The sequence below is a fragment of the Clavelina lepadiformis genome, chromosome 3 (genome assembly GCF_947623445.1).
Source record: "Clavelina lepadiformis chromosome 3, kaClaLepa1.1, whole genome shotgun sequence".
Taxonomy (NCBI): Eukaryota; Metazoa; Chordata; class Ascidiacea; order Aplousobranchia; family Clavelinidae; genus Clavelina; species Clavelina lepadiformis.
The window spans coordinates 18,768,028-18,780,997 of record NC_135242.1 but is presented as its reverse complement, the minus strand read 5'-3'; the positions used below and the strand labels follow the sequence as shown (position 1 = coordinate 18,780,997).

Genomic DNA, 12,970 nt, shown 5'->3' with positions numbered 1-12,970 from the left:
ATATTTTTAGGCAATAATACATACGTCATTTCACTCTTTTTAGCTAATTAATATAATAAAAACTGACAAAACAACGTATTAAGGTCGTATTCCACCGCAATAATTGCAATCGGGCGATGAAATGTGACTTCATAAAATTTAATTTCGCTTTAAGCGTAAGAATTTAAATATGGATATTTAATTTATAAGTGTTTCCAGCACGTATTAGAGCATAAAATCGAGAAACATTTGAAAACACGGCCTAATGGTCAAATCATTTTGGCCCCTTCAATGTGACAACTTTATAAGAGTTTAAAAGTTCTATAAGTCGAACATCAAATTTGCCCGCATTTTTGCCAAATCATGTTTTACAAACAGCACTCTGTAAATGAGCTTGCAAGCAGAGTTATAACTAAGTCATTTTTTTCTGACTCGAGTCAAGACCTTTAACATAAAAACTATTTTGAGATCACATTATGAGTTGCACTAAATTGGTTACTATAACATCACAGCTGTCTACATCTTGGTCTGGTTGATACTTTTTACAGAGTTTTAATTGTTTTGAAATATAGCTGTTTTTGTCGCCTAAAGTTGTCTTTTTTGCCGTAACTATCATCAAAACGTGATTCGAGTGATTACAACACTACTTGTGAGTTTCGTTTTATCTAGTCTTTATTCAAGCACAATGGTACCACCAAAACTATAGCAAGAGTGACTTGGAAACTTGAAATCTTTTACATTTGGGTTGAATTACTTCAGCTGAAGCAATCTATTATAATTTTATTATTACTCAAGTGAGGACACAGGAAGAACTAATAAAACAACGTCTTTAAAGTTTGTGCAGAACATACTCCATTAACTGATCACTAATGCACCTTCTTCAGATCTTCTACTTCATTCCAATACGTTTGTATTCAGTGTCAACTTTAGAGCAATATAGGCCTACATGGTGTCATCTTATGAGATCGTGAAAGACTGCTTTGTATCGTTGATCGTTAAGTCCACTATTAAGGATCGAGGATCCTTTGGATTTTTACGGCAATCTATATAGCCAGATATCATATCACCTTCATTTACATCAATAGCATTTTTTAAAAAGAAGACTGTTTGTTTCCAATGAGTGGGAGGTGTAAAAGGACCAGTAGAAAATGACACTTCATACGCTAAACCATGTTTGAAAAAAATATCGAAGTAACCAACAATTGCAGAGCACTTTCCACTTTTTGTGATCTTTAAACTAAACTCAGATTTGTAATGTAACTCTTTCATAGTTACTCCAGGCAGTGAGAATTGCATGACTTCTGCTGGATCAGACACAATAGCAGAAGGTTTTATAACCTGAACAGAGGCCTCACTGATGCTGGCATTTTTAATGCAAGTCATTTGAAAGCCATATACATCATTCCAGTAACCCACCTGAGCTCTGAAAAGATTTTCATCATGCGCAGCAACTAGCATTATGCTGCAGTTATTTGGCAGCACTATTCCTGATAATGTGAGCCATTTATTTGTGGCAAATAAAACCGAGTCCAACATTGATTCGTATAGAAGAAAATAACCCATCCACTCAGAAACAATTATGTCAACCTTTTCAACTGGCAGTTTAACCTCTTCAATACATCCTTTTATCACAGTAATTTTATCCTCCAGTTTATTCTCTCTCACAATTTCCATTGCTTGGTAAGCAATGTCAGACATGTCGACAGCATATACATGTTTGGCACCAGATTTTGCAGCAAACATTGATAATATTCCTGTGCCACATCCCACATCAAGGACAATTTTATCATGAAATGCCTCCTTGTTATTTAAAATAGCATTCTGATATGACAAAGTTCTGATTTTATCCTGTAACATTTCTGCATGAATGTCGTGATGGGAGTATGTTCCAAAATAACCAGAATCTTCAAAATCTTCTTCTTGTTCCAGATGCTCCATTCGGCAAGCTGCTACTGGCCTATAAATGTCACCTTTTAAAATCACGTCCTGCATGAAATGCTTCATCTGTTCAATTCTTTTATTTGCTTCCTTCAAATGCAAGGTCAATTGGCGATTTTTATTCTCTGAACTTTGTAACTGAGCCTTCAACGTATCTATGAGTTTATCATCATGATTATCTTCTGATGAAAAATTATTACTCTTCTTAGGAGTGTAAATTCCATCAAAGAACATCTCTTCTTCAATTTCATTGTCTTCACCATCATCAATCATAAACTGCAATAAGAGATCATCTTCAACAACTGGTTTCAAAAAAGTGTCATCTTCCCATTGGTCGCGCACAGCAAGCAATTCCTTGCCCGTGGGAGGGTCACAACCTTGGTATTTAACCCTCATGTAGTTAACCAATTTGACGTATCCGAAAAAATCCAGGTTTAGATCAACAAGCACAAGCGTCCATATGTCAAAACTGTGATGGTGTTTCAGAAACTGATAATAGTCTCTTGCACTTGGAAACAATTTTTCTGTAAAAATGCATTTGACTTGTTGATACCATACTCCTGCACCTTCATCATCACTCCAATCCTCTTCAACTTCATAATCTTCATTGGTAGTAGACATCAAGTTACAAGTTACCTTCTTATGCTTGGGATTCGCTTGGCTAGACATACCCCAGACTTATTATTTATTCTGAAATTAAAGCAACGAAATATGCACAAAAATTAAAAAATCACCATAAATTGTATTTATTACTGTAAGATAGTGGGCCTTGTACTAGTGGCAGCTAAACACAGGAGATTTATCAACGTGCACATTGAAATTTTTTATCTTCACGCTGAATTTTGATGAACAAAGAAAATCTGGTTGTTTGAACACCATTTTTTAATATACAAGCAAAGACTTGAGACTTCAGTGCATGTCATTATGACAAAATTTGCATCTTTACATGCAAGATTTCTCTTTGAAAATTTCTTGCTTGCTTGCAATTACTGTAATACCAAGGACTAAGTGATAAAGTTCCCCTACTGTGAAGTTTGTATGATGTGCCTGAGCGGCAATTTTTAATATTATAACTATTAGGGTGGTGTGGTGCAAACTTTGGTATTAGGCCTATATTTATTGATGTAGTTATCAGAAGCACTAAAAACAAACTTTTTAATAGGGCTGATACTGATCTGATAAGAGATTGATAGGCCGTAAGCTAGCCCTGTAGCCTATAAACTGAACTCCAAACACACGTAATGAAATACAAAATTTCCTTGTAATTATTGCCATTTCTTTAAAAAATTTGTTGTTGTCCTATGAGCATAGGCCTATACTATAGCCTACACGAATTCTGCAAAACTGAAAACCTATAGGCCTCCAGCAAGACACTTGAACCTAGGCTAGGCTATAATCTTTTTTAAAGTACCCTTTCTCGATAACAGATGGCAGTTGTGGTCAAAGTAGCCACATAAGTTACTTACAGTAAGTAGAAATATGGTTACTCCAGAAAAAATCTACTCTACCACAAGTAGCTTAGAAGTATTGCTGTTTAATACTACTAAAATATGAAGTAGAACGTAGCACATTTCAAACTACAGCACTTAAGTAAGAAGTAGTTATCAATCAAAAATATGAGGTTGCAAAAGCACAAATTACCAAGAGCTTGCTAAAAGCAATGCAACTGCAGAGAAATACATCAATTTATGAAATAAAATAGTTTTAGACATACTTTTGTCCTTTGTCAGAAAACTGTTACGTGAAAATCAAGTTGCACACTGTATATAAACGCTTTGTGCAGATGTGGTTGCTCATGAAAATTACTACAAATTATCTTCCAACTAAAACATTGCAGTACTTTTTACTTCAGCATTTGGTAAACTTACTCAAGTACGTTACTTTGGCCTGAAAACTACTTAAGTAAAGTAAAAGTACCCACGAACAAAATTATTTAAGTACCCAAAGTAGTAGAAATTTACTTAGCAAAATCGTTCGTTGAACGATTCTAATAATCGTTCCAACTGCAGCTATATAGATCTACACGAATATGATACCTTACCAAAAATTCATTTCAACTCTTCCTAAATTTTTCTCCATTGCACCACACGTGATATTTACGCCACGTTTTTAAGGCCACAAAATAAAACCTGCAAGGTATTTATTTGCTTGCAACATTAACGGTATTTACCTGGATCCGTTGGAAAGCTCAAATACGCTTAGTAAAGATATATTTCAATATAGATTTGTAAAAAGCTAGATATTAATAATGTGGAAGCTCGGATATTAATACTAATGACTAATCAGAAAGCACAAGAGATAATACAGAATTCTACGTGCCAACCGTCACGGTTTCATGCGCCAACCTAATTGATTTGGATTGGATAGAAACCAGATGCCACAATTCTACGTTCCAAACTTCCAAGTCAATACAACTCACAGTCACAACAGGCAGGTGTATTCATATTTACTCTCTTGATCTGTTGATGAAAACTAGGTTTAATTATGGTAAATATTTTGACAGTTGTTAAGTGATAAGCAGTTTAAAGCTAAACTTGCCGGTATAGCCTATTATAATAACTGTTAGCCGGTTGCATGTGTTGTTCGAAAAACGATGTTCTGTCTATATAGCCTAGAGTTTTACCTGTCTTACCGTCCAGTATTTGTAGGCGTAGGTTACCTTTTTGGCAGTATAGGTCTAAGTTAGTGAGGTACTGTTACCATATGGTATCATAATCATCTCAGTTACGAAAATCTTTGCACAACTTAAACTTGTCAAGGACTCCTCATCGCTTGAGCTCGGTTAGTTGGTAACCAATACTTTCCTCAATCTAAAAGAGATTTCTGTTCACTAGGTGTCCGCAGCTCCACTGAACAGGAGCAAGCGTCATTAATACCCCATAGTGGAAAGTGTGGCTGCTGCATGCATGAGACTAATGAAAGTGCTCACCAATTTTTTAACGTCACACCGATTTAGGCCTATAATAAACGAACAAAAAAGCTGGTTGTTTAAAAGCAAATTTATAATAAATAAACAAAAATTTGAGGCTTTGATGCACTCCATCACGCCAAAATTTGCATCTTTTTGTGCACGATTTCTCATCAAAGACTGCCATTTTTCCAGTCTGGTTAATGCCCAAGGTCATTACAATGGTAGTGCCACTGGGTAATTTGATTTTTATATAGTAGGCTATAGGCCTATTGCCTACTTGACTTTGATATAACCGTTGTTCTGTTCATATTCAGGACTGTTTAATGCCTGGTAGATTACTCTGTCAATGTAACAATGTAAGGGGAAAAGCTTGACTTTAAGGTAGTCAGACTCACCACCATACCATCTCAATTTAACATCTCTGAGCGATTGCTTTTCTGCCATGTTTAAACTTTGAAATGGCTGCTGGAAGTATTGAAAACACAACCTGGCTACGACAACTGCTTGTCGATGTTCAGTTGGAACAGTTTTATTTGAAACTGCGAGATGAACTTCAGGTAAAAATCATGGTATTGTATATACTCTACCTGTATGCTCTTTGTACTTTAACAATAACAGATCGGTAAAATCTGCGCATAAAGTTTATGTTGTTAAGTTTTTAGTTGACTAGGTGTGATGGGCCAATCTTCCTGCTTAATAGTCTTTAATGTAAAAATGTATAAGTGCTTGATAATGTTGATATGGTTGTATATCAGCTGAGTGACAGTTTATTTGAGTGACAGTTCATTTGAGTGACATAATTGCAGTTCATTTGAGTGACACATTGATAAGTACTGTTTAATTCATTTGAGTGACACATTGATAAGGATAGTGAAATTCATTTGAGTGACAGATTGACATTTGTTGATTAAGTTGCAGTTGCTGTTAATTAGTAAATGCACAGATGACAACACACACAAGACAAAGTTTAGAGAAAAAACAACTAAGAATCCTCAACCATCTCGTCCAATTCTTCTGTTAGTTCCGCAGTTGGTCCGATCTTCAAATTACGCGCAATTCGGCGGAGAAATACTTCCTGTGGAAGGTCTTCTTACTGGGAAAACAAATTTCCAATGCGGGTTTCTTTTTGCCTTGTCATACGCGATCGGCGCAATGGTGTCGATGCACCAAATTCAAGGCGAAAGAGTTCTTGGGAAACTCTATGATGCTCGCTTTGAAACTCTTCAATTATTTTGAAAATGCTTTGGTGGTATCTGTTAACAATTGCATTGAAGCGGTGATGCCAGGCCTCCTGGATGTTATTTGTACGTGCAAGACCCGATTGTTGGAGTTGGCTGACACTCCAAAAATCAGGTGAGAAGAGGGGTGGGTGTCGATTTGTAGGGCGACGGTTGATTGGTCGTCTTCCTCGGCGCGTTGCGGTTTGGATTGGGCGGCCTAAAACGTACACTTCTTCGAAATATCTGAAAATTTCTGCCTCATTTGGTGAAGCGTCTTGTGAAAGAACTGCAAATGCAGATGGTATTGCGTCAGCCTCTAAGAAGCTTAGCGCAAACAATGTTCTGATCTTTAAATTGAAATGAACTGTCACTCAAATGAACTGTCACTCAGTTGAGCATGAATTATTTGTCACTCAAATGAACGTTAAAAGAATGTGTCACTCAAATGAGTTGTCACTCAAATGAAATGTCACTCAGCTGATCAACTACCGTTGATATATCTGTTGGTAATTTACATTTAATGTAGTACTTAATCTTTAACCTTATTTATGATTTTAAAAAGCACATGTGGTTTTGTTATACATGTAGGTCACTCGGCTTGCTCACTTTGATTATGTTAAATCAGAAGACTTAGATAAAATTGGTTTGGGTAAGCCAGCTCAAAGAAGACTTTGGGATGCGGTAAAAAAGTGCAAGGCGGCACAGAAAAAATCAAAATTTAGTAGAAAGGTAGGAATAGTTTACCATTGGTGTTTTTGTTGTACTCTTAACCTGCAATGTTTTTATAGCTATCATCACTATATAATAATGTATATTAACTAAAGAAAAGTGGGATTAATGGACCAGCGGCAGAGGAAAGTAGTTCGATGCTTGTGCTTGGGTTTGGACTGACTTGCTTCATCAGTGAAAAAGAGCTCACCCTGCAGGAAAAAATTGGTGATGGCTCATTTGGTGTTGTCAGAAAGGGAGAATGGACCCCACCTAGTGGTGCCACTGTAAATATCTTTAACATTTCAGACTAAAAGTTCTTTAACTCTGAAATAAAAACATGCATGAAATTACTGATTTTTGTTTCTATAGATTAAGGTAGCAGTGAAGTGCTTAAAGCGTGACATGCTTAACGATACAAGTGTTTTTGATGACTTTGTAAAGGAAGTTAATACAATGCACATGCTTGATCATCCCAACCTCATACGCCTTTATGGCATCGTCATATCATCTCCCATGAAAATGGTAAAGATTGAATAAACCAATTTTTCATAATTTTTGTGATTCGTGTATATTTTACCCTGAGTTAAACTGACTACAAATCAATTGTAAATAATTTTTAGGTGACTGAGTTGGCCTCTCTTGGATCATTACTTGACTATCTCAGGAAATTTGATCGCCATGTAATTTTTACATTGTGTGAATATGCTGTGCAAATTGCTATCGGAATGGCTTACCTGGAACACAAGCATTTTATACATCGCGACTTGGCTGCAAGAAACATTCTGCTATCATCAAAAGAAAGAGTAATATATGTTTATGGACTTATATTTGTCGCGGTTTCATGTTTTTACAGAATAATTGATCGTGCTGATGTGTACGATATGATTATGGTTGCTGTTCAGGTAAAAATTGGTGACTTTGGATTGATGCGAGCCCTTGATACCCATGATGATCATTATGTAATGAGAGAACAGAGAAAGGTTCCATTTGCTTGGTAAGTTTTTTTGTGAATTGACATGTAAAAGGTTGTACCCTAAACATTTTCCCAGCACCATTTCATTCTGCGAGTTTAATTAATTATCTCTTCTTTATTATTTTTAGAGGGCTAGCCAACTTAGTGCAAATTTATGGTTCTATGTAATTTCCATTTTGTAGTTATCAGTACAGCCGTACCATATATTTTATATTATGTTATGGTCTATCTTGTTAGAGGAAAGCTTTCATGTTTTACACCTGTGTTAAGCACAATAATATCTACTCCATTTTAAAACAAAAGAGGTTTCCTCGACATTTGTTACATGGTGTATCGTTTATCCAGGTGTGCTCCTGAATCCTTGAAAATGCGCCAGTTTTCACATGCAAGTGATGTTTGGATGTTTGGAATAACCTTGTGGGAAATGTTTACTTATGGTCAAGAACCTTGGCTTAGTTACAATGGAGCTCAGGTAATCTAAAATTCTTATAATTCCTATATGTTTGAGTTTGGCCAGGTAAATATTTTCAACAAATTTAATTCCTAGCACTCTTATGCGTTGAAATTTTGTTGATCATGTTGCCTTCATGATTCTTTTGTGATGATAAACACATCATGTTTTTGTCTAAGTGGTAATTATTAACCTTCATGTAGTTAGAAAATCAGTTCAGTTGCCGTGTTCGCTTAGTTTAATTCCTGGCCGCAATGGATTGTTTGTTTTTATGTAAATAAGTTTTCTGTTACCAAACTTCTAATGTTCCAAAAATCAGTATGAAGATTAAAGTCTGTTGTGGATTTAATTTCACTTTTCAATTATTGGTTTGTTGTGGCTCTGTGCCTAATAGGAAATGGTACGTTAGTTCAAGCGCGCATAATTTATGAACAAGGAACAAAAATTGTAACATGATATGCTCTTGTAAAACGTGCCTTTGCCAGGTTCATTAAGCCATTGCGAAGTGGCCTTTGTCTTGATGTCAAGAAATTAGCGAAGTACAACAATTCAATCAAAGCATGGAAGTGGTTTTGTAAACTTTGCGCTAATCAATAAGCATTTGCGCAGCTAATTTTAGACGTTTCGTGGCGTTCTTAATAGAAAGGTGTGATTTAATGGTTGTCACGCCTTGAAGCAAAACCTTATCACGGCTATTAGAGACACTTCAACTTGACTTAATAAGGCCTCTGTTCATATCATGGGCAACCCAAAATCGCTCAGCAATGAAATATTTCCGAACAAACTGCATTAATCTTCTGTTTCGGGAATACGTGATCTTGCTATATATGTAAGAAAATGTTCATTAACGGAAGCGATTTGAGGAAATGGCCATTCATAAGCCATGTACTACTAAAACAGAAATCACTTCTAAATGTACCCCACGTTTTAATCAATTTGTATTTTCCAAGTTTGGCAATTTAACGGATGTTTGTTGATATTCGTGCTAGAAATTAAATTGAAGCCTCTGAAGTTTTCTCTCCAATGTTTTATTTTATGTCACGAATTTGTTGTCAGTACTGTGCTTGTTAACGCGCTAATAATTTAATACAGTGGTACGTATTATTTGTCATTGTTCATAACTGAAACGTTTGTTTTGACGCAACCCTTTGTTAAACGCTCTCACTGATGTTTAGGGCTAGGCGATACTGTTGCGTATATGTTATGCCTTGTCATTTTTATTACGTTTTGTCGCATAGAAAGGTTAGGTTACTCCGATAAAACCCATAAACAATTTTTTACTGTGTCTGGCAGATTCTAATTAGCAAAACGCTCATGTTTTCGATTCCAATTCTTTGAAGATTCACTACGGCAGGTTTACAAACGTCAACAAAGCGACGTTTGATTTACATAAATTTGTGAATCAGTTGATGGTTATAATAACAAAAAACGTTTTCAGATATGAATACGTAGCAATGTTGACCTTACTGCGCAGTTAGAAAGAAAAGCTTGTATTACTTGGTGGCTGGACGGTCGTTCGAATATCTCCATTCTGCCAACACCCTGCCCTTTCTCATACCACTTTTCTTTATTCAACCGACCAGATCAATATAAAAAGGCTATAACGTCATACCACGTGATCACGGTCATATGTACCGTGTTTCTCCAAAAATAAGACCTAGCCTGAATTTCGAGAATGAGTTTGATATAAGCCCTACCTTTAAAATAAGACCTAGGTGATAGCGCGAAAGCGCAATGACCTGCAGTTACGCGTTTGAAGTTTGAATAAACATAATTCTCAACTTTGTTTTTAATAAAAGAAAATAAAAGACATCCCTTAATGTAAGCCCTAGTGTCATATTTTTAAGCGAAAAATAATATAAGCCCTGTCTTATTTCCAGAGAAACACGGTATGAAGCCATACTTTATTTTCGGTTATCTTATAACCACCGTCATAGGCCGTTTCATATGTTTAAAGTACTATTATACCACAGAACTGTGATGCATCACTGTCACTGACATTTTATTCGTTTCGGTTTAAATGGCGAAATGTGATTGCTGAAGTATTGACGTGTTCAGCACATTTACGATGCTCTAAAGTCTAAAAGGTCCAGTTGAAAGCTGCAAACCGCAGTCTTTAAATGGGATTAATACAATTGCCATGTTTGTCGAGCGTTTCACTTAATTCACTTCATTTATTGGAAGATATTTTTCTAACCGCGCTCAGCGAACCTTCACTGTTGTGAGGTCAGATTTTCCAAATAACGTCGACTACAGCCGGTAATCTGAAGTCCAAACAAAGTGTCACTTTGTAGATTCTCTTTACTCTCTTTTCAGATTTTGCACAAAATCGAAAAGGAAGGTGAGCGGCTATCGCAGCCGGATAACTGCCCAGATTCGATGTACTTGATCATGAGAAACTGCTGGAAGTTGAGACCGTCCGATCGACCCACGTTTGTACACATTAAAGAATTAGTTTCAAAGGCAAGCCACTTACTACTGCAGCGCTTCTTAAGTTGACTTAATTAAAATAAATGTAATATCACCAAGTCCCCGAAATACGCTTAAAGTTTCATTTGATGTCCAGGCTTTACCTTCCGAACTCCAGGCTAATACGCCACAATCAGACCTCGGACGTTTAAGTGTCCAAAAGGGAGATTCGATCACCGTGTTGCGTGGAAGGTTTGACATTGTATTTCTTTAAGCCGATTAGTCCAATATGTATGATTGTATATCACAGTATGGTGTAAAATTTAATGACGGCAAGTCGTTACATATAGGAGAAAGGAACATTTTACATTTATTTTGTGTAGCGATGTTTTAATCGCCGACTGAAAGCTCCCAGATGTTTGCCGACTATACTTTCAAAACATCCCGTTTATATAACCGATATTAAATGCTGTGTTTTGTCAAAAAACTTAGTAAAGACTTCCGTACTGTTTTGTTTGGAGAAAATTAGCAAATGGTAGTAGCGCTTAGACGTGAGCAGTTTCTGTTTTGAAATTTAAATCATACTATTTACATGCATTAATCATTTAGTTAATTTACTTCATGTATGTCATAGCCTTTTTGCTTTTATTCACAGAGCGGAAAATTTTTGGTGGCGAGGTCAAAACAAACGCACGCTAGAGGTCGGTATGTTTGCGCGGAGCATCTCAAACCGAGGTTAGGAGGATAAGCTTTTATCGTTTCTTTCTGCGTAAATAATTCCTGTTTTACTCCAATTTTCCTGGTTTAAGTATTGTATCGTCACAGGAAAATACTAAAGGTTCCATCTTCTTTTAACGCAGCGTGCGACATTTTTCCACAAAAGTTTCTATTGTACTGAGTTAAAAGAAAATTGCTAATGTGTGTGAAAAAATTCCTAATCCCTCGGAATGAAATAAAATTAATTCTTTGGAATAACGGCGCCGTAATACTCCTGCACCACAAAGCGCTTCCTGTAGTAATCCTTGTATTAGTTTTAGATGTAAAGGAATGCCCTCGCATAAATAGGCCTACGTTGAGCACCATTCTATTTGCGTTGCGTAGGCGACATATGTGTTTACAAGTAACCCGACGACTTTATTTGACTTGAAATTATAAAGATGTGTTTTCTTGTTTGCTTTTCAGCGGACACTTTCTCATCGGACGACATCAGCCTTCCCCTCAAGCATTCATTTATCCACACTGGTCATGGTGACATCGACCCCGACCAATGCTGGGGAGAACCGGGCCAAATAGACGAGTGAGTAATGGCTCCTAATTGCTACCACCTCTTTTAATCACTTAAGTGTTTTTTGTATGCGGCGGCTTTTAGAAAAATATTTCTCCGCTGGGTTGTAGCCGAGATGCGCCCGCTACGTGATTGGACGCCAGAATTTAGTTTTCAATCGTATGACGTCGACCATTCATGGACGAAACTCGCTATGTGGTTTTGAAGTCTAAGCATCAAACTATACATTAACGCAGTTTTATTTGCTTTCATGAAGCAATGTAGAGAACAAATACTGTATAGTGAAATACGCCCACGCCAATTACTCTTACGTAAACCAGAAAGACGACGTCTAAGCCTTTTTATATCGGGTTACGTTGATGTGAGAATTTTCTAACTCCCTGTTACAATGTGTGAACGGGTCAACCACATTAGATGGCAATCTTTGGCCGGTCAAACGGGGGTGAACCCCCTTTAATTTCTTTTTTATTACCAGACGCAGGAATCTAATAATGACTTATAGCGAGGAGAATTGTGCGTCTTTCTTATCACCACCTAAACGAAATGATGTAAGTGTTCATAAACCCGCTAACGCGTAGGAGAAAAAGTACCGTCTGATGGTTGTATTTATATACGTTGTCTACCAGCGAGACCAGGCCGCTATACCACTTAAGGTTAAAAATTAGTCAGTCTTCTAATGTTCATGCTACGGCGCCAAGGTACTCATTAAAAATTTACGACCACCGTATACCTTTACCGCTTGGCAGACATACAAGACCTTCCTTCCAATTACGGAATGAATGGGGATGTGTTTTAATGACTCGTGCTGTTGTTAATGTTTTGCAACCCTTTTTTCCGCATGACTAATGCGATTTTTCTCGTGATTGCTCGTTAATTTAACTATAAAAAAAACATGCTGCCTATGCGTGAAATTTTGCCAGTGTTTAAACATAGCGTTAAGAATGGCGATCGCCGAATTTAACGTGGTGTAGCTCTTCAGCACGCAGCACTTTGCTTTTACCCCCACTGTTCTTAATTAATGATTTTTAGGAAACGGAAATGAAATGTTGTCATGTAGTTACAAGTAACTTTGATCAATAGGATACGTATTAAT

At 36.6% G+C, this 12,970-nt stretch overlaps 1 protein-coding gene and 1 pseudogene across 2 annotated transcripts in view; one reads left to right on the top strand and one right to left on the bottom strand.

Annotated features, from left to right (window-relative positions):
- Positions 1-633: 633 nt before the first annotated feature.
- On the bottom strand, positions 634-2,682 carry LOC143450208 (uncharacterized; annotated as a pseudogene).
- A 2,467-nt stretch (positions 2,683-5,149) lies between these two features.
- Positions 5,150-12,970, top strand: part of LOC143448301 (activated CDC42 kinase 1-like) — a 48,759-nt gene continuing 40,938 nt past the window's right edge. For both annotated transcript variants that reach the window (XM_076947976.1, XM_076947975.1), the window contains exons 1-11: positions 5,150-5,385; positions 6,637-6,777; positions 6,873-7,043; positions 7,129-7,281; positions 7,380-7,562; positions 7,662-7,753; positions 8,078-8,204; positions 10,500-10,646; positions 10,750-10,844; positions 11,248-11,327; positions 11,775-11,889. In XM_076947976.1, the coding sequence (XP_076804091.1) occupies positions 5,287-5,385; positions 6,637-6,777; positions 6,873-7,043; positions 7,129-7,281; positions 7,380-7,562; positions 7,662-7,753; positions 8,078-8,204; positions 10,500-10,646; positions 10,750-10,844; positions 11,248-11,327; positions 11,775-11,889 (1,403 nt within the window). In that variant the 5' untranslated portion in view covers positions 5,150-5,286. The remainder of the gene's footprint in view (positions 5,386-6,636; positions 6,778-6,872; positions 7,044-7,128; positions 7,282-7,379; positions 7,563-7,661; positions 7,754-8,077; positions 8,205-10,499; positions 10,647-10,749; positions 10,845-11,247; positions 11,328-11,774; positions 11,890-12,970) is intronic.